Source organism: Aulonocara stuartgranti (genome assembly GCF_965226115.1).
Source record: "Aulonocara stuartgranti genome assembly, chromosome: 13".
Taxonomy (NCBI): domain Eukaryota; kingdom Metazoa; phylum Chordata; class Actinopteri; order Cichliformes; family Cichlidae; genus Aulonocara; species Aulonocara stuartgranti.
Window position 1 is genome coordinate 19,345,210 of NC_138949.1, and position 26,607 is coordinate 19,371,816.

The 26,607-nt window shown below is 40.0% G+C and overlaps 5 protein-coding genes across 6 annotated transcripts in view; 3 read left to right on the forward strand and 2 right to left on the reverse strand.

Annotated features, from left to right (window-relative positions):
- cuedc2 (CUE domain containing 2) overlaps positions 1-26,607 on the forward strand; it is a 301,441-nt gene that overhangs the window by 37,196 nt on the left and 237,638 nt on the right. The window lies entirely within an intron of this gene.
- Positions 21-3,335, reverse strand: trmt2b (tRNA methyltransferase 2 homolog B; the record flags this gene model as incomplete). The annotated part of the gene is made up of 2 exons (XM_082557709.1): positions 21-1,100; positions 2,505-3,335. 2 exons carry the CDS (start codon positions 3,333-3,335, stop codon positions 480-482), a joined length of 1,452 nt encoding a protein of 483 aa, XP_082413835.1. The 3' UTR covers positions 21-479.
- Positions 3,463-10,435, forward strand: dnajb12a (DnaJ heat shock protein family (Hsp40) member B12a). 2 transcript variants are annotated; one of them, XM_082557710.1, is made up of 9 exons: positions 3,463-3,691; positions 4,038-4,215; positions 5,904-6,049; positions 6,136-6,306; positions 7,637-7,716; positions 7,839-7,948; positions 8,032-8,204; positions 8,934-9,076; positions 9,832-10,435. In XM_082557710.1, exons 1-8 carry the CDS (start codon positions 3,559-3,561, stop codon positions 9,053-9,055), a joined length of 1,113 nt encoding a protein of 370 aa, XP_082413836.1. In that variant the 5' UTR covers positions 3,463-3,558; the 3' UTR covers positions 9,056-9,076; positions 9,832-10,435. The 2 variants fall into 2 exon arrangements, with proteins under 2 accessions (XP_082413836.1, XP_082413837.1); XM_082557711.1 differs by lacking the exon at positions 3,463-3,691 and adding an exon at positions 3,709-3,965.
- On the reverse strand, positions 13,115-14,626 carry LOC309720701 (DNA damage-inducible transcript 4 protein-like). The gene is made up of 2 exons (XM_082557843.1): positions 14,207-14,626; positions 13,115-13,962 (listed from the first exon to the last, which is right to left on the reverse strand). The coding sequence occupies exons 1-2, from the start codon at positions 14,364-14,366 to the stop codon at positions 13,454-13,456; spliced, it is 669 nt and encodes a 222-aa protein (XP_082413969.1). The 5' UTR covers positions 14,367-14,626; the 3' UTR covers positions 13,115-13,453.
- Positions 24,025-26,607, forward strand: part of spock2 (SPARC (osteonectin), cwcv and kazal like domains proteoglycan 2) — a 95,300-nt gene continuing 92,717 nt past the window's right edge. Inside the window, exon 1 of the mRNA XM_082556912.1 lies at positions 24,025-24,313. Coding sequence (XP_082413038.1) covers positions 24,125-24,313 — 189 coding nt within the window. The 5' untranslated portion in view covers positions 24,025-24,124. The remainder of the gene's footprint in view (positions 24,314-26,607) is intronic.

Below are 26,607 nucleotides of genomic sequence, written 5' to 3' on the forward strand. Positions count from 1 at the left end.
GGGGGAGCTGCAAGACCTCCTCCTATAAGGACTTTGGTAAAGCACAATCTGTCAGAGCAGAGTAATAAACCCCCCAGTGCTGTATTTAGAGGTGTTTTATGTCACTCTAGGTCTGCTTAGTCTGATAATGTGAAATCAACAATGTCGATCACCATTAAAATTAGGATTTTTCCATTTTTTAGTTTTCAGTATTTAACGTGAATATATCTGGGGACTGACTGTTGGATATTCATCTTTCTAATATTTTATAAACCAATAATTACTCCAAAACAATGGCACGTTAGCTGATTAATAATCTAAACAGTAACTTGTTGCACTGGTAGCACAGAGTCCTGAAAGCAAACAATTGAGAACACGTGGGTCAAACATGAGTATAGGATGCGCAACGATTTATTTTATCATCTAAAATACAGTACATCATTATTCCTCTACTTACAAGCTTTCAGGGTTAAGGCCAACCTTTGAACAAAAACTATTTGCTACCTCTCGAAAAGTATCACCACTTCACAATGAGGAGTATGTGGGAACAAGTCAACGGGCACAGCCAGAGTTGGTGAAAATGCTTCTCCTGTGAGTTTCTTCTGTGAGTTAGGATCACAGCAAAGTTCCTTGAAGTTCCTCATAGCTTCTCCGTCTGGTTTACAAGAAACGTAGACCAGCCTGCGGATAGCCGGTTGGTTTCGCAAAGCCCGGACAACCCTGTGGTGGAGGCCGGCTCGAGCAGGATTTACCACGACTGTAAGGCATCTGCCTGCGAAGCTCAGCTGAGATATAAGGCCAGGAAGCACAGCTTCTGCCTTCCCAGAGATAAACTCACAGTTTAACACATTATTGAGAGCTGCGTTGTGTTTAGCGTCTTCCACTGCCTGTTCTATGAGCTCTATACCAATAATTTTGTCCACTCTGGGAGAAATAGTGATTCCCATGGCACCCGTCCCACAGCACACATCTAGAAGAGTGCTGCCGGCTTTTGTTTGCCCTCCATCCTCCTCAGTGTTTGGGACACAAAGGTCTCTCACTGTGGCATAGAGGACTTCAGCAGCTGCCTGGTTCACCTGGAAAAAGGCGTCGGCCGAGATGCGGAACTTGAAGTCCAGTATCTGAGAATCACAAGATGACAGAGGAGCAATGAAAAAAAACAATCATAAGGTAAAAACATATTAAACAGTAGCTACCCACTCTTCTCTATTGCCTACATAAATTCAATGTTTATAAGGATGGTTTTATAAGTAAAGCTAATGTTATTGTTTTATGGCAACTGACAACCAACATGAAGGTGTATTACTGCCACCTGCTTGGCTAGAGTAGTGGTACAAGACTTCAAAATGCAAGCCTGCAAGGGATGCAATGAAAGGGAGCAATGGCTGTACACACAAAAACACACAGTTTTATATTTCATTGCTAAGTTTGAATAATGACTCCTGTCTTTTTTAAAGAGACAGTTCCCCCTGGTGGGCCACAAAGATACTGCAGGTGGGCCACAGTAATAACAGAAACTCAGTTTTAATATACTAAGTTCATTACAAATGTATGAAAATATACTTATTTATATAAAAAGTGAAACAAAACTGGTAATATTAGGTGGTTAAGTTGTGATATTAGTCATTACTCTGACCTAAAGTTACAGCTCTTGAATTGACATTTCTGTCTTCCAGTAGCAGTCGGGTCACACACTGGCCTTAGCACCTTGTGTCTGACTGCGTAACATTAGGAATTTATAGACAACAGTCTGTGTTGTTTATGTTATTTAATAAAGTTTTCAAGGAAATACATCTCTTTCTCTTGTATTAATTTGGGCGAAGATTCAGGGCTTGATGGGCTCCGCTGGATTTTCTGGTGTTTAATGAGACACAGTACTCTTGGCTTTGGGAATGGCCGACTTACATTTTAGTCATACATGTTCCACTGCTTCCGTGATGTATCTTGTGGGGGGTTTTCCCAGTACTTCCACAGCTGTAAATAAGCTGAATTTCCTACATGGCCTATTCTTAACCTCAAAAATATTACTTCTTCCCTTCTGCTTCTCCCTATTGCCTTGCTATGATAACTTTGCTATTACAAATAATGCTCTTACATGCCTCATTTACATGTCCTTAGATACATTACTGTGCAAAAGTCTCGAGCCAACCCTAATTTCTTCATATTTTGCTAGGAAAATATGTGCAGCGACTTACTGAAACATGCACAAACAAGTACTGAATGATGTGCAGCTCTGCATGAGGCAACTGACACCAGCTTTCAGTAATGTTTTTCCAATATTCTCCGATTCTTTTGTGCGGGAATGGATCGTGTTAAGACATTATATAGCCAAGAGAATAAAAGAATAACAGATTTCAAACACTTTATTTAAATTTAAGTGTTTAAATGTGCACATTTACCTATTTTTGTTTCCTATTTTGGCAGTGAATCTGAATTAAAATATACATGAAATTATTCATGAGAGCAAGCACTTGAACAGTGTCTGTGCAGCTGGACAAGGGATTATGAAATCTCTGTGAGGTTACCTCCTCATATATGTGTGGCTGACCATACAGAAGCTGGTAGGGAGATTGCTCATGGGTGCACCGAGTCATGCTGCTCTCCTGGAAGTACAGCGAGTCCAGCTGACAGACCGATCCAGGACCCTGCGTGAAGTAATCCACCAATTCCGCCTTATGGACGGCCACTTCTGCTGGGGTGAGGCTCTGTGGGTGAAAGTACACGATGGCCATGGTGCAGCCCTCTTTATTGGTCCTCACTGTGATCTCTCTCCAGTGACCCCCGGTGTGGAACAGCAGGCAGGGCTCCAGTGAGGACAGGCGGATGAAGTCTTGGTAGCACCTGGCCACCAGTTTGTGCTTCTGTGGCATGTTGAGCAGGTGGTCTCCGCTGACACAGACGATGTTCCCCTTCCTGCCCGTGCCCACGTAAAATCCAACCGTCTTCGGATTGCCATCCACTCCTCTGTTGACTGAAAATGTGGACTTGTTGCGGTAGCCATCTCTCACTGGTGAGGGCAGAACAGGCAGCACAGGAAAGCTGAGTTTATCCCTGACAGGTGAGTCGCCAGAAAGATGCCCAGAGAGCTGGGACAGGATCTTCTCCTGATTCTGTTGCTTGAGCTCAAGCTGCTTATCATAACTCAGCCTCCACAGAGGGGTGACCACATCTGCCAGCCTCTCCTCCCACGACACATCATCAGTACATGAGGGTGGTTTCTTCTCCTTACCTTTCCTCCATCGCTTCTTTGATGGTGGGTTCCCCTGTTCGGTTACAATAGTGCCATTCGCTAGAAACCGCAAAAGGTCACGTTTGACAAATATAACTGACTTGCTGCGTGCAGCTACCAAGGCCATTTTCTATTTTTGAAAAACTTGCTACTATGGCTGAGGGTCCTGCAGGAGGATTAGCGCATTGTAATCTATAAGGTGTACACGGCAAAAGACTTTACCGGGTGTTCATGAAGCACATGCTGGAGGTTCAAAGAAACTCCTCTGACGTCTTATTTACCGGACAGATAAGCTTGCTATCGACATCCCCCTGCGTCCCAGGGCAAGTAAACATTTCCGCTGTGTCGCGATGGACTCAAACAAGGACGAAGCGGAGCGGTGCATTAAAATAGCCCTAAATGCAGTCAGTAACAACCAGCCGGATAAAGCCAGAAAGTTCCTGGAGAAGGCACAACGCCTGTTTCCGACAGAGCAAGCCAAAAGTACGTCGAATAAATGCCTGTTTGGGAAGTGATTGGGGTTTTTTTAAATCATGGGTGCTAGGCCGTCGCTGTGAAACCGAAGCAGCTAATGCTAGCATTAACGTTACACCAGCTGCTAGCCGACACTGGTATTTGTAGTTTTTCAGCCTAGAGTCGCGTTTCTCTAATACGTTTGGTTTCTTCAACATAGTGGACGATTAGTCGGTATTCGCAGTTTTATCCCTTATAGAGTGGTCTTCGTAGCAGCTGGGATGCTAACAAGTAGCTAACCGTGGTAGGATTAACGACATAGGAAACGTGAACTCAGGTGGCAACCGTCGATAATGTCTCCTCTGTCTTTTCACAGACTTACTGGAGTCTTTAGCGCAGAATGGAAAGCCTCCGGAGGAGAACGGCAGTCATGTGAACGGAGAAGGACCCGCTATGAGACACCGCGGCGGCAGAGAGGAGCCCGAAGTGTCCGCACAAGCGACGGCGGACTCGGGAAAGTCCTACACAGCCGAGCAGCTGGAGGCCGTTAAAAAGTCAGTTCGCGTCTATGTGCTCCCTTTGTTGCAGTGAAAATGCTGGTAGAGCTGGCTGACGTCGATATCACTTGACGTTTATCAAAAAGTCAGTGTGATTATAGTGAATATACGCTACCTGACCAGTTTATTAGGTACACTTGCTGGCAAATGCAAGGATTTCAACAGCCAATGACATGGCAGCAACCTAGTGCATTTAGTTATGTAGACATGTCCAAGACGACCCCTTTAAGTGCAACCTGAGCAGGAGAATAGGGAAGACGTGTGGTTCAAGGGACTTTGAATGTGGAGTGGTTTTAGGTGCCAGGCAGGCTGGTCTCAGTATTTCAGAAACTGCCGATCCACTGAGCTTGAGTGTGATTGAGATTGGCTAGACTTCTTCCAGCAATAACTCAAATAACCTCTCATTAAAATCAAGGTATGCTGAAGAGCATTTCTATAGGCAGAACGCATCGAACCGACACCATTGAGGTGTCACTCCTGTCAGCTAAGAACAGCAAACTGAGGCCAAGATTCACACAGTCTCACCAAAATTGGCCAGAAGAAAATTGGTAAAAATGCAGTTTGGTGTGATGAATCTCAGCATTTGGATGCTAGGGTCAAAATTTGGCATAAACTGCATGGATTTAACCTGCCTTGTATCAACAGTTCAGGCTCTTCATTGTGGGGGATATTTTCATGGGATGCTCTGGCCTCCTTCGAACCAATTGAGCATCCTTTAAATGCCACACCCTGCCTGAGTGTTGTTGCTAACCATGCCCATGCTTTTATGACCTCAGACCACAAAGCTCACATCATCTCAAAGTAGTCTCACAGTGAGTTCACTGTACTCAAATGATCGCCAGCTCTCTATCTGATAGAGCACTTTTGGGATGCGGAGAAACGGGAGAGTCACATCATGGATGTACAGCCAGCAGATCTGCAGCAACTTTGATATTGTCATGTAAATATGGAACAAAATCATGAGGAATGTTTTCCAATACCCATGCCGTAAAAGAATTAAGGCACCTCTGAAGGCAAAAAGACATCCCATTCAGCAAGGTGGCCCTCATAAAGTGTGCAGTGACTGTATTTCACACATCACTCAGTCCAGCAGATTTAGTTGACCAATAGGTCAACAGGTTTAGGTTTAGGATGACAAGATATCATTACTACTGGGATGTGATGACCACATTATCTAATCCATCTATATCACATTGCTCCAGACTTATTAGTTCCTTTTATCAATGCTGACATGTTTTTTTGCAAAACAGTGACGTCAAACAGACGTCTTCTACACACCCAAGTGATGTGCAAATCTGTTTCCCCCCTCTACAGAAAATTGATCTAGAATCAATAAGAGAAGTGATAAAAGTATCGGACCCATAAGCAATGTCAGTAGTTGCACCGGTGTCAATATCGGTCCCTAAAGATGGCAAAGCAGGTAGAAATGATGGTTCATGTAAAGTTAAAGTAGTTAGATCTGAAGAGAGAGAGAGCTCAAACTGGGGATGTGAATGTTGTAAATATATATATTTTTTTATTATTATTTGCGGAAATTAAAAAAATAAGCATCATAAAATCCACATAGTGTAAGACTCAGAGTCACATCTCTGTAGCTCTAACTACATATTGTGTTTATAGTGTTTTATTTTATTTATCGTGTGTAGTCTCCTAACAATCTCTGCTGTATCATTTTTTTCCTGCAGGATTAAGAGCTGTAAAGATTACTATCAAATCCTAGGAGTGGAAAAGACTGCCTCTGAGGAGGACCTTAAAAAGGCTTACAGAAAGCTCGCTCTGAAATTTCACCCAGATAAAAATCACGCACCAGGAGCCACAGAAGCATTTAAAGGTAAATTAAAAGTTATTTACGGGAAAGACATGGACACAAAGATTCAGAAAGTGCATAACGGTGGTGATCTTCTGTGTGTCTTGCAGCTATTGGTAATGCATATGCTGTTCTGAGTAACGCTGAGAAACGAAGGCAGTACGACCAGTATGGCGAGGAGAGAACGCACCCGAGCAGACACAGACACCATCATGAGTTTGAAGCAGATATCTCACCCGAGGACCTCTTTAACATGTTCTTTGGTGGAGGCTTTCCAACAAGTAAGTAGAGCTCAAAGGAATAATAACATCCCAGTAAAGATGTTTGGCGTGTTTTGATACACTCTTATCAAAGCAAGCAAGGGATCTTAGAAATTCTGCACAACACGAGAGTCAGCTAGTGGTTATTACATAACCATAATATGTAATCTTCCCTCATATCTGGCAGTTTTACAAAGCAGCTTCCCAGATTACCTTTCTAAATGCAGAAAGATAATCACTCCAGACTGAAAGCCAGCATATTCAGCTGGTTTTAGATGCTTACATGTGTTAGAAATGAGTTGAGTTGAAAGGTTTGAAAAACTCTTGGTAATCATCGAGGATCGTTTCGCCTTCACCATTGTCTGTCCTTACCACCAAAGTGTCTGTATGGAGGCAGTGAAGGAGGAACCTGCAAACCAGCTTATTGTGTGAATCTACGCATTTGTTGACCATGCATCATTTTCATCCTCCACAACAAGAAAATGCAGGCTGACACCGGCACAAACGGACCTGGGTACATCTTTATAGCACTGCTGCTTTATCATTTAGCATATGAAGAGTTTGGAGTTTGGGGAGGTTTTTGCCTTCAGAGACGCTCCTGGGAGGGTTTTTTTTTTTTTTTTTAAACCAGGACAAACATGTTCATGTTTAGTTCTCCAAAATCCCAACTGCACTGTGCTTGATGTCGATGACGCTGTGTTGAGTGGGCTGTAACAAGGAAGGGGGAGACAGCAGCATTCATGAGGAATGGGAATTGCAAAAAAGCCATCAAAGGCCACAAAGCACAGCACGAAATGCACAAACAGCAGCTCCAGTGGACACTCGGATTCACATCAGCTCTTTGTGTGTTATTACTTCAGCTTGCTTACAGACCAAGAAGAGCACAAGCAAGAGTAGCCCCCAGACCGGTTGTACCACATATTTTTCACACTGCCCTCATCTGTCAACAGACACTTTCTGCAGGTAGCGGGCTTCCGTAACTGCCCGCACACTGCCAACAAGCTACCGCTACTGATTCATCACTTCTCCATAAATGTGGTCGGCTCCTCTGTAATGTTTAGTTATGTGCTAGTTGATTGCTGAAGAGATGCTTTCTCTGACTTTCTCTGTAATTGTTGCTCAAGTTGTGTTGCAGTATAATTAGGAGAGATGATGTCATGAACACCAGACCGGTTTCACCAAATAACATGATTCCTTGGACCAGTTGTTAAAAATAACAGAACATCCTTCTCTGTGGTTGAGCATGAGAATGCCATAAGTGATTAGGCAGAAAGTTTGAGTATGCTTTGGACTGAATTTTACATATCCAAGAGGCGCAGTTTCATAATCATGATGTGTTCAAATTTTGCAGGTAACGTACATGTTTACAGAAATGGAAGAATGCACTTTGCACACCATAATAGGCAAGAAAGACGAGAACAACAGAGAGATGTGAGTACAAGCTTAAACCTTGTAAGACCTTCAATACACTTGATATTTATACCACCTGATTTAGTGTCTGATCTGTGGTTAAAAACTAATCAGTCCATTTTTGTTTTTTCCTCTCTTCACAGGGAGGTCTGGCTCTGTTTGTCCAGCTGATGCCCATCTTAATCCTCATCATTGTTTCAGCTCTCAGTCAGATGATGGTCACCCAGCCTCCATACAGCCTTAGCTACCGCCCGTAAGTGGTGCATTGGTTAATGAGGTTGTGCAAAAGTGTCTGAACATCTGTCACACCCTCAGTTATACATGTTTCTATACCAGGTCAGCAGGACATATCCACAAAAGGCATACATCAAGCCTGAAGGTGCCTTTTTATGTGGGAGAACGTTTCAATGAGGAATATTCTGGAAATATGCTGAAGACTGTGGAGAGAAGTGTAGAAGAAGACTACATCTCCAATCTAAGAAACAACTGTTGGAAGGAGAAGCAGCAGAGTGAGTTTACAGCATTAGCTATGATTATTATTGAGTTTTACATTGCCGGAGTTTAAATATTTGAAGTAATTATTTGATTCAAGATCTGATGCGAAACAAGAAGAAAACTGGAAGATTTTCACATTTTTAGGGTGGAATTATTCTTTTTTTCTTCAAATTTGGCTTTAAAGATTAACTCTTATTGTTTACATTTCATTTTCTTTTCTTCATTGAATATTTTATGTCACCTTGTAGTGCTTGAGCTTGTTTGGTTAACATCCCAAGTTCTTTAAAACAACGTCCAACTGAGCAATTTAACACCAGTATAAAAAATAGATGTAGCCACCATGACGTCACCTGTTTTGCAGCCTTGGGTTGAGCTGTTATTGCTGCCTTGGTGTTTGGAAACCGAGTGCGTCCCGTGTGAAACCAAGGACACTATACGACCCTGTATTATCTTTTTTAACTCCGAATGGGATCATAGTTTACAAAATGAACTTCAGGATTTATTCAGTTAGATTTTAGCCTAGCAATTGAGGTAATCAAGTCGTCAGAAAAGTATTTACTGGGATGACAGAGCAGAACCAGACCAGGAGGAAAGCTCCCCCTGCTGGCTGTTGGGAGTTGGCTTCGCACTTCAAACCAGGAGCCTAAATCCATATTTTATTCTATGTTTAACACTTAAGTTCTGCCTGATTTTGAACCAGTTAATGTGAATTGTACTGACAAATTCTCTTCTTGTACTTTCAGAGGAAGGCTTACTGTATCGTGCTCGTTACTTCGGGGATTCTGAGTTGTACCAGAGAGCACAGAGGATGGGGACTCCCAGCTGTTCCAGACTATCTGAGATTCAAGTCATATTGGATGGCTAGAAAACACTTCTGCACATATGGGTACGTTGCTGTCTGTGGCATACAGTATGAGTACTACAGGATGCCGTATATGGACTGGAAAGAATTCAGAGTTTTTGCATGTTTTATCTGACACATCCCCCATTACTCCAGCCACTCAGAATGCTGTTTTAAATTTATTTTTAATATCTTACAAGAATCAGTCAGTACACCTTGTTTTTGCGTGGCTTGATAATCGAGCTGTGTCAGGGACTGATACCAGATATTCAAGAGCAGGGATTTACATCAATTTACATCGCAGGCCACATACAGCCCACTTTGATTTTAAGTGGGCCGGATGAGTGACACTCTTCTTCCTGTCAGTGTAAAGAAGTTTAACTACCCCTTTATTCCCTAAGATGTCTTAATATAAGGAAAACAAGTGCAATTTAAACAATGTGTCACAGTTTTTCCTGCTTAAAAAAAAGCTCCTGCAGTAAATGAAAGAAATCTGTCTTTGACTGTGATTGTTTAGCCATATTGAGCTAAGGAAACATCCCTATAAATTAACGTTCCACCTTTTAAAGTAGGAACTACAATTCAAAAAGAGTGACCAGGTGTAAAGTAACAGTAGCTGGTTTGGTGAAAACATGCAAACTTATCTGTATAATTTAACCTTTCCACTCATGGTGAATGTTACTGAGTAATAGTGATAATGAATGATATTTTTAAGAAACTTAAATATATATAACATTGAAGTGATTATCCTGTGATATGAATGGCTGTATAACTGTGATTTATTCTCTTGGTTTTCTCAGGTTCGTCAGTACTTGAATCTAATTAGAAGAAATCGGTCGGAGCCCACTCAAATTTGACCACATTTCTGCAGCAAACCAAGAGAATCAAAAAATGCCTTACGTGTAGTGGGCAGCAGACCTCATCAGGGAACCTCTCTGCGCCTCGGTGTAGATTGACTTCCTGTAGAACTGTGAGAAGCTTTGAGTTCACTGCTGACATTGTCTTGCTAGAATCTTTACAGTGGTGAGAGGCGGCCGGGTAGTCGTGCTGAAAAGTAAGAGCATTGTTGTCGGTACGCAAAGCTACTAAGATTAGCTTCCTCTGTCCCAATCGTTTTCTTTTTCTTAAATATTTTGAGAAACCCGATGGCCTTGTCATAGACAGATGTCTGAGCCACTCACAAGGAAAGCGTGTAATTTTTGTAGTTTTACCAATGTAAATATTCATTTTACTTTTAACAGTGCAGGGGTTATTGAAGTCATTTACATTGTTAAGTGGATTTGCTTGTAGCCTGTTGGATCATAATTACTGTAAACTGTTGCACAAATGAAAGTAAACCATATTTATTAAATTAACATGCTAAAATTGTATAAAAGTTTCTTTGAATTAAAATTGTCCAATGATTGACTGGTGCACGCCTTTTGTTTTACATCATACATACACGTACACACACTCGCTTATGTGCTTCAATAGTAAGTCCGTTTTTGTGTCCCAAATTCAAACTTTACACTATGTAAGTCAGGGTATAAAAGCGGGTTTCTGAGTGTGCCTAAATGTAGCATTCACAGGAAACTGGAATCGCAGTTCAAAACCTTTACATTTTTAATTTTCAGTTATTTCTCCACGTTTACAGTTTTGACGTCCTCGTTGGATTTTCTGTAAACTGCTTAAACTGTGTGCTGCAGTGTATGTAGTAGATATGGGGGTGAGAATGATGACCTCTATAGCATCACAATATCCCCCGTTTTGGTATTTGCTGTTTCTCTGATGGCATAATGTTATTCTAGGACCATCACTGCAACTGATCAGTCATGCTGTTTGTGTCATATGTTTGTGACTTTGGTGGGAAATCTGGAAAAAATACCACAGAAACACTTAAAAGCTGGATGTAAAAGGCCTTCGGGAGTCAGCAACCGGCCTTCAGCTGGTTGTGGTGGGTGAACAGACGAGTTTCGCTCTGGGAAAGTAGAGATTTGTGTCCTCTGTGTTTTGTGGTTTTGTTTTTGTTTAAAAAAAAAAAAAGGAAAAAAAATCAGTGTTAAATTTTATTTTAGACGTCTTGCTTCACTATACTTTAAGGTTTCAGTTGCACTTCGGCTAGCATTTGGAAACAACTGTGGGTTGTTTTTTTTCCATGTTTGCTATTCCTAGGAAAGCTTTTTTGGGAGTTGGATGGCCTGAAGGCAAACTTCTCACATGTGTAGGAAAAGGTGACACATCTGCTTCGTGACGCATTCACTTCATGTGAATCATCACTCTTTGAACCGCCGGTTTACACCTTGTCTAATGTTGGCTTTAGGTTCAGACACACACAAGATAAGTTGGTTCCAATGAGAGTTTTATTATGATGTACAGTGCTGCGTAAAAGTATTGAGCCTCTCATTTCTTCATATTTTTCCAGGGAAACTGATGCAAACACACATGGAAATATGATTTGTGTGTGTGTGTATATATATATATATATATATATATATATATATATATATATATATATATATATATATATAAGCAAAAACAGTTTGTACATTTCTAACAAGCTTCAAAGTCAATTTTTGGTGTGGCCACTTTTAAACTTAAACACAGCCTGAGCTCTTACCAAACTTTCTTGTCATTTCTTTAAGTAGTTCAAAGCTCTTTGATTGTTGACTGCTTTTTTATTATGTTCTCTGTCAAAATGATCCCAAACTGCTTCAGCAAAGTTGAAGTCCAGTATCTGGGGAGGCCAATCCATGAATGATTGATGGAGTGCTCCATTGTGTGGAATAGTATGCTTTTTCTGTATTGGCGATGTGTTTGGGATCATTGTCATGCTGAAAAATGAAGTCGCTGACTGATTAATAACTAATTGAAGGTCTCTCAGGTCTTTCAGATGCTGTTCATCTGCTGCAGCTTTTTCAGGCCTGTTACTTTTCCAGATTTTTAATTTTTTTAAGGCCACACTTCACACCACGCTGTGCTACGCCAGGAATTTGGCTAATAGCTCTTTGGGAATCATCTTGTTGTTGCAAAAATACAGTTTTATGCCCTTCGAACTATGGTAACTTTTTTTTTGTAGGTTCAACTAAAGGTTTGTCATTCTGTTAAGTGCCTTTCTTATGCTTGAACGATGTCAAAGATTTTTAGTAAACCTGGCGAACTAATGCTTAAAACCTTTTTAAAATGTATAAAGTTGTTGGAAACAACATTTTTAAAACTGATGCGTTCCTCAAGACTTTTGAATATTACTGTTGAACATTCACACATTTCCTATGATAACCGTTATCAGACAGTACTATCTCACTTTTACTGGTGTCTGCCAGTTTCCCCTGTTATCTTTAAGGTTTCTTCTTCAAGATAAGTTGGTTAACTTCATTAACTACACCTGTTGACTACTCCACTCCATGTAGAGCAGGGATGTCAAACAAATTTTACATTATGGGCCACGTACAGCCCACTTTGATCTTAAGTGGGCTGAACCAGTGAAACACCTCTTTCTGTCGGTGTAAAGTTTAACTACACATGTAAGCCATAAGATATTTTAATATAAGGAAACAAGTGACGTTTCAACATTATAGCTCAGTTTTACTACATGATAAAAAAAATTCAATTGCAAGAAATAAATGTGTAAAATTATAGAAAAAGTTCTGTTAGCTCATTGTGCAGACTGTCCTGTGACTACAAATTAAAAAACTGACAGAATACTTCTCCTTTTTTTGTCTTTTTTAAAAAACTAAACCCACTTTCTGTGATTTATGTACTTAATTATTTTGGTGTATAATGGCCAAGGGGGAGGTAGAGTCTAAAATTGATATCTTCCTTCACATTTCCCATGCCATCCAAAGGGCAGAGTAGAGTCTTTGGTGGGCAGTTCTGGACTCCGGGCCTCATGTTTAACACCCCTGATGTCAAGTCATTAAGTACTGACTACTCTAAGAAAACTGCTGGAAGTATCTGTTTACAGCAGTAACATAACTGAATGGTTGGTGCAAGAGAAATAAAATACAACATACTGCTGCTTTACTGTTTTGTCTCAGCACTGCAGTACATGGCATGTATGAATTTGTGTGGATATGGGACACAGACAGATAAAACTCACACAAAAAGTTAATAAAAAAATAATTTATTCTCTCATGTTAAAAAAAAAACAAAACGAGTGTCCGTTGGTATATTTAAATGTCACATACATAAGGCATTCCCTTATAGGTGTGGCTTCACATTCACAGGAATGAAACTGACCCATGTGCTAACACTAATCTTCACTGCACCCACATGAGTAGCTGCTATGAGACAAAGGTAGTTCAGTATTAACCCCGTCATACATCATCACAGACAGGTCATCATTGTTATGTCTCGAGAGTGCTTTTGTTAAGATTTTGCATTAATTAGCAGCTTCTTTACAGTTTCTTTAGAGTTCAGCTTATCAGAGACAGGAGTGCTCAGCGATCAGCACTCCTCAACCAGCAGTGCGGCTGAACTGTACAGTTTCCTCTTGATAGCCCTGAAACTCGTGCTCAGCTTCAGGGTGTCGTGGTGCTTCGGAGACGATGAGGATGTCTGTGCTGGTTTGCTACTTTTGAAGAGCTTCTGAACTTTTGGCCACAGTCCACTGGACTCCACCCTCAGCACCAGTGTCACATGGAAAGTTGGGACAAGGGATGGATCTACTGCTATTTGATCCACAGTACATGGGGAGTCCTGTTTCCCCATGTCAACGCACAGGTCGATGAGCGCTCCCCTGAGACCACAAGGCTCTATCGCGGCCAAGTGGAGCAGCTCTTGGCTGATATTGTGTAGCAGGCAGTCAGGGAGGATGAGTTTGGAGCAATCCAAGCTGGTGTGCGATGCATCACTGAGACTATGTGCAATGGCAGTCACAACATCTGCAGCCAAGGTCTCCTCCAGAGGATAGAAGAAGGAGCTGATGTCTAACTCTGACAGATCTGTCATAGATCCTGAAACAAAGGAGTAGCTACAAGTTAGTAAGGAATATATAGCAGTGTGGGATTCACCTTTCTTTTTTTTTAAGTTTTCTAATCATTAAACAAAGTGGAAGAAAGACTGACAAGCATATTTTCTTGGTACTTTAAGACTTCGTTCTCTCTTGTTCTCTGTTTCTCTTTCCAAAATGCATTTAAACAATCAGAAATTATACATATATATTCTTGAACAGTGTTAGTTCGATCAAATGACACTCACCAGATTCACTCCTGCAGTACTGATCTTCTGTCACCCTCTGATTGTGTCCCTTCAGCTCTGTCAGCTTGTGAAGCAAACTGCTCCAGGACAGCCGCTGTGAGCCCCTGTCCTCCGATGGAGATGGAGGAAAACTACCGTACAGAGACTGATTGCAAGACATCCTTAAAAACAAAAAAATTAAAGTGCTATTGTATCCTCGAATGGTGGCCCCGTCCCTTGAACCAGACCAGCTGGAAGACCTCTGCAACAATGGAACAAAGCCTTAAATACCCACGAAAAGAACACCCCGCCCATCGTATTTTTCAGCCAATGACGATTCAGCTCACGTCCTCAGCATTCTGCCTTGCCTGGTAACACTGCTGATCCCATTGATGATTAGGCAAAGCCCCTCTGCCGGTATTGCAGCAACAGCCCGACCCCCATCCTGCATACGCGCAGAAGTTCCTGATCTTTCTACTCTTTATTTTTTTACTCCTCTATTTGTTAGTCATTTTAAAGGTAAAGTAAAGATTGCCACACAAATCCCACTAAACGATAAAGAAAGATCCGCCCAACAGAAATTTCACACGAAAGCCCAGAGGAAAAGACGATGACTGTACAGCTGTTGAAAGATCGATTCCTGTGAATGACATGGGGGACACGTCTCGCACGTAGACCTCGTTTGTCGTTTCCGTCAAATGGTCAGAAAGAGTGCTGACAATTAACTTTACAGCTTTTGTTTTAAACAGCGCCCCTGGGAATAATTTATAAACGTCTAAAAGTCTCTTCAGCAGGGGCCAAACCTAAACTCAAACTGCCAACTCAAACTAAACTTCAACAGGCAGTTTCTCAGGCATGAAGTAAGCCCAGTCGACATTGCTGGCACAAAAAACAGATTTTTTTAAAGGGGGCGTTGTAGTGATCATAGCCTAGATCTTATTATTTTAATGAGTTTTATTTTCCCCTCTGCACATCCTCATAGTTTCATTCTTCTTTTTCTTTTATGATAATTTGTTTTAAAGTTAAAGTTGGTTTAAAGTCTTACCATTACCAAAAAAAGCACTGTGTAAAACAGAATGCAATCAAAGCCAAAACTCTTAAAACCATATATTATTCACAATAAAACATAGAAATCTTTTAATAATTTACTATTTTATTAAAATGTTATCTCATTCTGAATTTGATGGCAGCAACAATTGTTTAAAAAAGTTGTGAAAGAAACAGGTGGTGAAATATTTTTAACTAATTAAGTTAATTGGCAAAAAGTCAACAATAGATTGGATATTTAAAAGAGTTTGTCTGAAGTAAAGATGGGCAGAGGTTCACTAATCTGTAAATAAAACATCTGCATTTACAAATTGTGGAACAATTTCAGAACAATATTCCCGAAGGTAAAATTGTAAAGATTTTAAAAATCATCTAAATAAAAAAAACATTATCATCAAAAGATTTTTAAAATCTGGAGGAATCTCTGTGTGCAATCAGTATTGGATGCTATATAGTCTTTGGGCACTCGGGCAGTATTGCATTCAAAACAGACATGATTCTGTCATGGAAGTCATTGCATCAGCTCAGAGACACTTCCAGAAATCAGGTTTTAGCAACATTTGCTCCATCCAGCTGATGTCCTTTCCAGGACCCACACATCCTAGATCTATTACAACAGCATGGCTTTGAAGTAGAAGAGTCCGGGTGCTGAACTGCCTTCAGCTCAATACAACAAAAATACAAAAAGATCCAGGACTGTTGAGCACATGGAATTTATATCAGGCAAGATTGGAAGAACAGTCCTTTCCCAGAAGTTCCTCTCCCCAGTTCCTAGACATTTATGGAGTGCTGTTAAAAGGGGAGGGGGTGATACACAGCCTAAAACATGGCCCTGTCCCACCTGTTTTCACATTTGTTGCTGCCATTTTCTCAGTTTAAGCAGCTGATACGTCCCTGTGCTCTTCTGTGAATAAAATATGGGTGTATGAGATCTGAAAATCATTCTGTTTTTATCTACATTTTACACAGCTTACACATGCTAGTTTTTCCTTTTTAAATGTTAATTTTTTTTCAGTCAGTCAATAAGCTTTAGTGACAGATTGGTGTCACAACTTTATGACCATGTTGTTCACTTAAATGCTTTAATAAATGACTAGAAAGTGTGCTATTCTCAGAGACCCAAAGTTTAAGAAAAATCTTGCACAATTCTGGCTCATGATTTCTAACAGGGAGGCTTTACCATCCCCCACTGCTGCAAATGCCTCCAGACCTGTTTACAATAGCAGGTAAGTGCTCTCCAACTTAAAGTCTTAAGCCTCTGTGTCCATTCATGCCTCTTATTTTTATGGGGATTGTAGGTTACTTACATCCCATTCTGGGGCCTGACCTTCTCTTTGACTAGGTTTGTTGGAATAAAAACCCAAAGAAACACAGAAAAGTACTAGTATAATTTTGAAAACTACCACTTGCTTTACACTGAAGTTGAAGCTTAGTTGATTAAAACTATGTAAAACCAAAAGTATATCAGATGTAAAATATACACTCAAATTGACTATATGAATGAACATTTCAGGAAATTCTAACAATGCAACACAAAAAAAGTTGATATCTGACTCAGTTTACCTGACTGGTCCTTGTTTAACGGTCTTAAAAACTAAAATAGCTTTACAGCACTCATATGATAAATTGCTATGATTTTACATTTGCAATATCAGAAAGCCCAGATAGCCTAAGTGTTGCAACAAGCAGGAAATAATCCTGTTTGACATTTGTTGATGATGTCATCATTACTACAGCTGCTAATGTGTGAGCCCCCAAGAAACGGTTGCTGTGAGTTAGTTTGTGTATATACAGTATATGTGTGTGTGTGTGTATATATATATATATATATATATATATATATATATATATATATATACATATATACATGTTTATTAACTTTTGTTGTTCATTGTTTAAACGTGGTCCATTGACTTATTTTTCACTCTTCAGTTTTCGGTTCGTGTCTTTTTATGATTATTATTATTATTATTACTACTACTACTATTATAGCCTAATAAGATTCCTATTTGTGCTGAGCAAGATTTGAAAAGTCCATTATTGCAAGTCATATCAAAAACTGACTCACAGTCAGTCACGTAGTCATCCCAGTCTCATAATATGCACGCACCAGAACCACCTGATACTGGTTGTGATGACACATTTGACCTCACTGACTAAGACTAAAACTCTCTTTTTTTTCTCTGCAGCTTTACGTAAGTATAGTTTTGTGAGCGCTAAACTTTTTTTTTTTAAGTTTACCTTTTATTTAGCACATAAACAGTGTTGTGATAAGACTAAGAACGCTGCAGAGATGGGGCAGAATGTGTTGGCAGAAAGCCTCATTTGGTTAAAAAGAAAACACCACATTTGTGATAACTGAAATGGCACATGCAAGGATACCGATGGTTAGACCCTCGTGCAGTTAAAGTATGATGTATCGCGAGACACAATAAGATCGCTGATCACGTTCCTTTACTAATTCACCTGCACAAGGCAGCTGTAGCAGTTGTTTGAATTTAAACGACAACTTTATTCTCCACATTTCAACTTTATTCTGAAAATGAACAACAACATATATATATATGGTGTTACCCTAATTGTCGTAGTAAAGAAGTAGTAAACAAGGAAAGGTAAAACAGAAAAAATTTCAGTAGCTGACTACACAAAAAAATAAAAAAGCTGAACTACCTAACAATAAACTAATGCCAAAACTATTTAAGCTACGTTCATTTCATAGTGCAGTTTGTGTGCTTAATCGCACTTAACCTAGTGGTGAAATTCCACAGTCGGCCCCCGATTGATGTAATGCACTGCATAACCAGATAGTGGCGTCACTATACAAGCTTTAAGTTTCACACAACGAAGAAGCTGCAGCCAGTGTGGTGAAAGTGCTTATGTTTGCATGGGAAATGTTTATGCCCGGTTGCATCTATTGTTTGTGCCCGTGAACACACAGCAGGCTGTCTGACGTGTCGTTTTCACGGGCGTTTCAACTGTAGCAAGTGCGTTTTATTCTGCTCCATTAATGTTTCTCCGCACACAGCGCCGGTGCCGTTTTCCTGAGCTTAAGCCTGCAGACTACACTGTTTGGGGGGAAAACATTATTTGTACATTGTCATGGAAGAAAAGTAAAAAGGGAAACAAAGCGTGACAGGCAGTGTGTTTTACAATTCAAACAGGCCTGAGAGGGCTGTTAAGCTGGCCAGCCTCGGGCTAATTCATGTATAATAAATCTATTACCAAGTGGCTTGTTGAGAGTGCTTTTTTTTGTTGTTGTTGTTTTCTGGAAGTACTTCCTTTAATCAGAGGATCATTGGAGCGAACCACAAAGAAAATCCTACCTGTATTTTTTTTCATCCCAGCATACTTGTTTCAGTAACTGGTGCGAAAATAACCCGAGCAATTACGATGCACTTAACCAGAATGTGCTCAGATACCACCTTCTTCTTCACGCTCTTTTGCATACGCTTATGTTAATGAATTCAGTAAGAGGTGAAAGGGTCTCTGGATTGTGTTTGGGAGGCTGTGACTATAGCAACGGCATGCCGTTGTGAGCAGAAGTACTTTATTGCTGTTTATCACTCCTCGTGGCATGAAAAATGAGGTGGTGTCTGTCACTCTGAGGAGACACTTCCAACTGAAGAAGAATAACCTTTCCATCTCAGCCTTCCTCGTGTTTATCTGAAAAGGCTTTTGCAGTGAATGCAGGATCGGCTGTTTGGCTCGGCGAGGCTGCATCACTTGACGCTGGACCTGGGACAGGTTTTGATTTATTGCTGGAAGAAGCAGAAACAGACCCACACTCTCAGGGGAGTGGAAAATGTGATGTTTAGCTTTTTCTCTCTCTCTCTCTTTGTTTGTGAAGATACACTCTTCTTTATTAAAGCATTAAAACTTTACACAACACTCCAGAGGGTGGATCTGCTGGGCCTTTCTGTTCAAAGATGATAGATCTGAAAAAAAAAGAGGAAAAAAAAGAGGCCTAGATAAAATCTAGTAAGGAACATTTTACCACTATCTGCTTTAAATACATTTCCAGAGGTGTAATAAGCCCTGTGTCATTCATTTATTATTGTTGTTGGTCACGGAACATGAGCAACAAAACAAAAAGGTGTTATCGTTTCCTTTCACTGACTGCCAACTTGACATAAAGCACCCAAAGGAGGTGGATTATTTGCATTTTCCAGCTTTGGTTGCTGAGTTTGTGAACGAGTTTCATTATTGATATTGATCGAGTGTAATTTGGCACAGAGGCTGCATTGCTAAGTGATAGGTAGCAGAGCAAAAAAGTCACTGCATGCATGATGACTTAAGACAGAGAAAAGGATCCCGATCATTATTTATAAGTACTCTTAGTGTGACTTGTCCCAGAGTGAAGCTCTCTCTCTCTGTCTCTCATTTTAGAAGCATGTGCATTATTTAGCAATCCTGCCAAACACAGCTTTCCTCGGCTGTTGTGACTGCTCTTTGAATCTTAAAGTATCCTGGATATCGTCCGTATTTACTGGACTAATACCACCTATTAGTCTTGAATGGACGTTACAGTTTAAGGGAAGAGTTCTGCAGTTTGCTTTTTTCCAGCCCAAAGTTAAGTAACATCATTAATATAATGATATCTGTAGGGAGACCTGAACCAATTGACTGACCCCTTAAACAGACTGCTAGAAAGTCATTAGTAATGGCACACATTCATTAAAAAAGTATTAATTAATAAGCTGACAAATAACTTAGGCTCCAAGACTGGCTCATGGATACACACATCTGTTCTGGATGACAGAATCCAAAATGTTTCGTTAATGAACTTCACTTTATCTGTGCGGTCGTCACAATTACATCTCTTCCTCTGAGTCACAAAGCATCAGACCCAGGGAAAACACTCACATGACACAGGAGTGTATTCACAGTGCTTTTATAAGATTGCATTACAGCCTATAGTACTATGACTCAAGGATTTCTCAGCCATTTATTTCCTTTTCTGTCTTCAAAGAACGAGATGAAAATTGTCAGTTCCCGTGTTTCTTCCTTTCACTTTCTGCTTCACTGCTCCGTGACTGTCATATCACATCTGTCTGGGTTCACGGCCAGGCCTTTGCTCGATTCCTGCTGCAGTAGCTTCAGGTTTTCCTCCTAATATGTGACTTACAAGAGAGAAGTTAATCACACTGTAATTTTTCTTCATGCTCTTCATTGCTTTCAGTTTGATTAATGTTGCTGAGATTAAAGCAGGGAGATTGCATGTATTCGTGTCTGGCTACAGTTAGCTTTAGTTGAACGCAGGAAGTACAAACTAAGCAGAGTCCAACCAGCTAGAAAATTTGTTGTTTGCACACATGAATATTTTATTCAGCTTGAGTGTGTAGCATTAAAAATAAGCATTTGCATGCTTGCTGTATGCTTCACTATATGTGGATTAAGCTCAGCTACTTTCACACACTTGCTTGTATCACATCACATAATTTCCATGCACGAGTCCATGTTCAGTTCGAACAACTTCCTGTCTTTACGCCTGCCTTTATTAAGGTCTCAAATACACTTCTTTCAGGATAAAATAAAGATGGCATCAGTTAATCCAGCATTTCATTTACAAGCTGTCATTCACTGCTCCTCTCTAGGGCTGAGACTGCAGCAGGCTATGCAGATATAGTCAAACGCTATAGCCTGGCAAAGTGCAAATGCTGTACTTCCCCAAAAAATGCATCAAAACATTTTATACAACGCAACCGAGATGTATCATAGAACTACAGTCAACATAACCACATCGCATACCTCTTTTTGTGTTGTCATTAATCCAGATAACAATCAACATTGACTCTTTTCTGTGTTTTTTTTTTTCTATTTTAGCCAACTGTGTTTCATTGTTATAATGTAGATACAAGGGAAAAATGCAAGGTTGTCAGTTTGTCAATCAAGATATAACAATGTAATTAACTATTGCTTTAACTTTATTCCATATGAAAATCACATGAAATCAGACAGCACTGTGGTAATTTGTTTCATTTTTATTAAGACTGAGAGGTTTTGATTAAGTTCACATACAATAATGAGTTTTGACAGCATGAACAGTACAGTTTGAATAATTCATAACATTTGTTGTAGGTGTGTTGCACTTAGGTATCCCATTTCTAGGGCCTGGTGTCATGTATGCTGCCCCTTACCGGGACACTTAGCAGAGTCGTGTGAGATTACACCTTAGTTAACACCTTTTTGGATGCCACAGGAGAAAAATTGTTGTCCACTGCATCTTTAAAAGTTACATGAGAACAAAATCTTTTCAAAATTTCAGTCCAGTTTTAAACAGCATCACAGAACTGAGACGGTGCCTATTAGCGTCACAAATGATATTTTAAAAACTGCTGACACTGATGAATGTTCTGTCCTTGTTCTGCTTGACTTAAGTGCAACATTTGATGCAACAGTCCATAAAACGTTTTTGACTGAGAGGCTGCAGCATCAGGTTGGTATATCTGGAACAGCTCTACAGTTTTATTTTTGTTTTGTTTTTTTACTGGTGACCACAGCTCTCCCTATTCTAAAATCTGGAGTCCCCCAGGGGTCTATACTAGGTCCTATCTTGTTTTTAAAAAAATTATATATACATGCTGTCTCTTGGCACCATTATACAGAGAAATGATATTTTGTTCCACTACTATGCTAACAGCTTAGTATTAAATGAATGGTAAAATACACAGACTTATATTTTCTAAAAAATTAAACTCAGAAAAAAAAACAGAAAATCCTATCATTGGTCCAGAAACGCTCCATTTACTCATCAAGTCCTCCCTTGGTTATCAGTTCATGTACAATCAGTTGTCAGAAACCTGGGTGTGCTTGAGAAACACATAAGCAAGGTTAACGAGTCCTGCTGCTACAGTGTAGCAAGTGGCGCTGTTACACTGTTTACACTGGCTGCCCTTTACTTTAAGAACTGGTTTTAATATTCAACTTATTATTTTAAAAAACATTCATGGCCTGGCTGCAGTTGCACAGCCTGAGATCCTCCCAGAAACCTGTTTACTTTTCCCATCACGCTCACACTTAAAGAGAAAAGGTGATTGAGCATTTGCTGTTAGGGCTCTTCAGCTGTGAAATGACCTGCCCGAGGAAGTCCAACTCGCTTCCTCAGTGTCTTCATCAGTGTTAATTTATAGCACTTGGTAGCGCTTTTATTATAGATTTTATATCTTTGACATTCTTAGCTTATCTCCATTTCATTCTTTAAACTTTTACATTTTATGTTAAATGTATTATTTCCTATGGAGTCACATTATATTTTATTGTCTCTTGCACTTGAGTCTCGTGTGGTTTTTTATAATTGATATGGAAAATTGTTTTTATAATTTATTCCTAGGGGGCTTTTAAAAAAAATTACGTTTATTGTTTGTTTATTGCGTGTTTTTGAGAAGCACTTTGTAAATGCTGGTTTTATTAAGTGCTGTACAAATAAATTTTATTTTATTATCTTTATGGTTCATTGATTTTTAAGGCTCTGTTTGGGCAGCAGCTGTAATCTATCACTCCTAAATTGTTTTAAATTTTCATACAAGCTGCTGGACCATGAAACCAAATGATAATTTCTAAATACTTGTGTTATTCTTCTGAAAATACTTACATTTACTATTTTATATTAAATAGATGATTAGGTTTTGTCTATATGCAATTGGATTCGAATTTTATATTATATGTCATATTGTACTGTATTTATTATAAAGTCTCAACTTTGTAAACAAATGTACTCTTGAACTGAGTAAGTGCAGGCACTTACTAGATAATTAAATGAATTATGCGGAGCAGATTCATAGCCTTACTTTCAACAACTACAACAAATGCCACAGCCACAGTAATTGATTATGTATTATAAATAATAACGCCATGGTCTCTCTTGGAATAGATATCTTAATCTCAAGCACACTATTTTGGATGAATATATCTGGATGAATAAAGGATAACTAACAAGATAAGCATAAATAAAAAGAAAAATCCAGTCACTTTAGAAAAAAGGGGGGGGGGGGGGGGGTGAAGTGAATCGCCTAATAGCTGCTGTTGATACCTGAAAAGTTTGATTCATTTGAAATTAATAAATTGTAAATAAAACAAAAACATCCCTGCCAAGTGATTAATCTCCATGACAACCAAGAGAGAGCCGCATTCATTGATGAAAGTCGTGTGATATGATTGAAGCCTCTGGAAAAGCTCTAAGTGGACCCAGTTGGGTTTTTTTTTTCCAAACTAACATCGCTAAGTACATTTGCATAGCTCTTTTGTAGATAAAGGGTCGCAAAGGGTTTCCCTGTTGCGGTGAAATTTTAATGAAAAAGACATCTTACCGTGCTGCAGCAGAACTGCTGGCTGAGTGTGTGTCAGAGTGGGCTTTTTACTGACTGAAGGCTTTTTTTTAACATAGACATGAGCTGGAATGATCAGGAAATCCAATCTACGACTATCCCGACGCCAAAATTTCTCAAATAAAAACTAAAACCTGTCTAATCCCAGCCTTTCAGGTGGAAGGTTTTACTTATCTCATCAGAAATAAAGGTGATCTAAATATGTTTCCCCTCACAATCCTAAAAGAATTAACTGAGGAGTCAATAATACATTATTATAGCCTTTATTTACCTGCCCCACAAACCAAAGTGTCCCACCTGAAAAAGCCCAGAGCGGAGAGGAGTCACGTGACATTTGAATTCGTTTCTTGTAAACACCAACAGCACCCAGGAACATGCAAATAAATGTGTGGCGTGTTCACGGAAACACACCCTGAAAATCTCTCTCTCCCTCCCTCTCCCTCTCTCTCTCCTCGAGCAGAAGGCGCATCCTATAGGCTAATCAGGTGGTACTTTCAGTCCAGCCTCGGTATCCTCCTCCTGCTGCCGACAGTCGGTGTGCGCGAGGTGTTTTTGTTTGTCCGCTACCATGGTGGGAAATACGGATATCGTGTGCCTTCTCGTCCCGCTGGTGATGCTGGCGGGGTCAACCCTCCAAACCGAAGTGAAGAGCGTCAAAGAGGCGGAAAAGACGGGGAATTTCATGGAAGACGAGCAGTGGCTGTCCACCATTTCACAGTACAGCCGCAAGATCAAGCACTGGAATCGCTTCAGAGATGTAAGTGTTGATTGGGAGATCCGCTGTAATGCGGTATGAGATGCGCTGATGGGGAAACACGCACTCCACATTTCGGAAGTGTAGCCTAATAGTTATTATCACACACTTTCGAAGCGGGTTAAAGCACAGAAACTTGGTGCTGGCAGTTTTAACACATATAAATGTTTCAAAATGTGAAAAAACATAGAAAATTAAGCACTATAAGATCTATTTTACACAGAAAGGCTTTTATAGTAGAATTAAATGGGAAATACATGTAAGTGACAAAACATGGTATTGTGTATTATATTGAATTCGGGTGATTTTATAAATATTGATTCAGTAAACTTCCACAATAGAGCCCAAGAAAAAAATGCCACATTTGCAAGCACAGTCCATAGTGTATCGACTGCTGTTCTTCCTACTTTTCGCTTATGAGCCCTTTGCTCATTCTAAGCAATTAAGTTTCAGCCCCACTTGCACAGAGGCATAAACCTATTCCATCACACTGACCTGACTACTGGTTGCCCCAGATGTGCTACCAGACGTGTTCCAAGAGATTTCACAAACAAGGGAATTTAGCAATTAGAGCAGAGCCAGTGATTGATTGATGAGCATTTTCACCTACTAAACACACTAAACTGGGCTGCAGGGATTGATTAAAGCTTTCAGAGCACTTTGATATATTGCCGTGTCTGGGGCTGCATAGCCATAGTTTTGCTTTCCTTTGCTTCTCTGTGAAATGATTAGTAATGATCCCAACACGATTTGGGCAATAGTGCAGTTGGATTAGGTTCCATATGACTCCTGTTAATTGGGTTTTAATTGATCCTATGTGGTAACTGCACTGAATGATAGGTATCATTATTGGATCTGAAATGTGAGCGGTTTGCTTCAGCTTGAGCATCTGTTGTGAGAACAATGGCTTATCTGTTCTGGAAGAAAAGATGAGCCTTTCGAAGTAATAACCTTTCCCGAAGAGATTGCGGTGTCATTTCTGATCCTCCTCCTTAAAACACGGGTCGTGGTCCCCGGAGAGGACGTGAACGTGTGTGAAAACTGTCAGCATCCCCTCTCGGGGACGGATTAGTTTGACTGCGATTACTTAAAGAGTGTGTCCTCTGGAACTGTAGTTAGGGAAGTAATGAAATTGTGGGCACGGAAAGATTAAGTCAGAATTATGGTGGGATTATAACTCACTGGTCGTGGCTCCATATTTGATGCAGAATGTTTGTTACAGCAGCGATGTCATTATGAATTCGGCACTTCGTGATTAGCTATGCAGAAACATCACTTTTCACAAACATGACAGGAATTTGACGAGTATCCCAAGATATAAACAGTTTGCTTAACGATAGAGCTTCTAATATAAAGATGTCACTTTCTCTGTGCCCCCTTTTCCCTTAATTTAACATCAAAGCTGCTGTGCAACACAAACGGCCCCTACTTTTACACACTGAATCTCTTTCATGATCATTATTCTCAAAGGTGATTGTCTCAGTGTGTTAGTGCATATGCGTGCATGCATACAGGCATACAGATGTGCTCTTGATTTTGGGAAGTCTTAACGCCCGTGTGCATGGCGGTGTCTTTGTTAATGATGATGATGACAGGAGAAAACATCAGAGGAAGTAACCAGTGAACATCCAGAGGGAATCGCCAGTAGAAACTGCTTTGATTTCAGCTTGCTGCTGTAGCAACTGCAGTCTCTGGATGAAGCACGTATCACTGGGAATTTGATGACTCTATCCACTCACAAGTCTTGCTTCAGGGTGTGGGAATAAATGGAAAATTCTTTTATTAGGGTTTCTCAGTAATTAAAACTGTAAACGTCCACAGCTGAAATACAGATTTCGCAACCAAATAGCGCTGGGGGTTTTTCTTAATAGTTGCCCCATGATGGTCTTTCAGTTAAAAAAAGACAAAAACTGGAGCAGTTCAGTCCCTGGGAATATTTTGGTTAGTGTATAAATGACTGCCAATGACACAGTTATAGGTATTGAGATTACGCAAATTCACTTGCACAGTCCTCTGAGAGCCAAATGCTAAATATTAATCCAACACTGGAAAGCAATAATCAAAGCAGCACAACATGAAAGAGGAGCTCTTCCACTCTTGCTTTGGCATGTACGGAAATGCACACAGATGCACACCAAACCTCCCCCCACAAAAACACACTGAATACATAGGGTGCAGAAAATGCACCGTAAATATTTTATATTTATTCTTTTGCAGGTTTTTAAAAGCAGGATCAGGATAAGAGGCTCTTTCACTTCCAATACAAAAAGGGCTCCCACACTTCAATCTATTTGGCA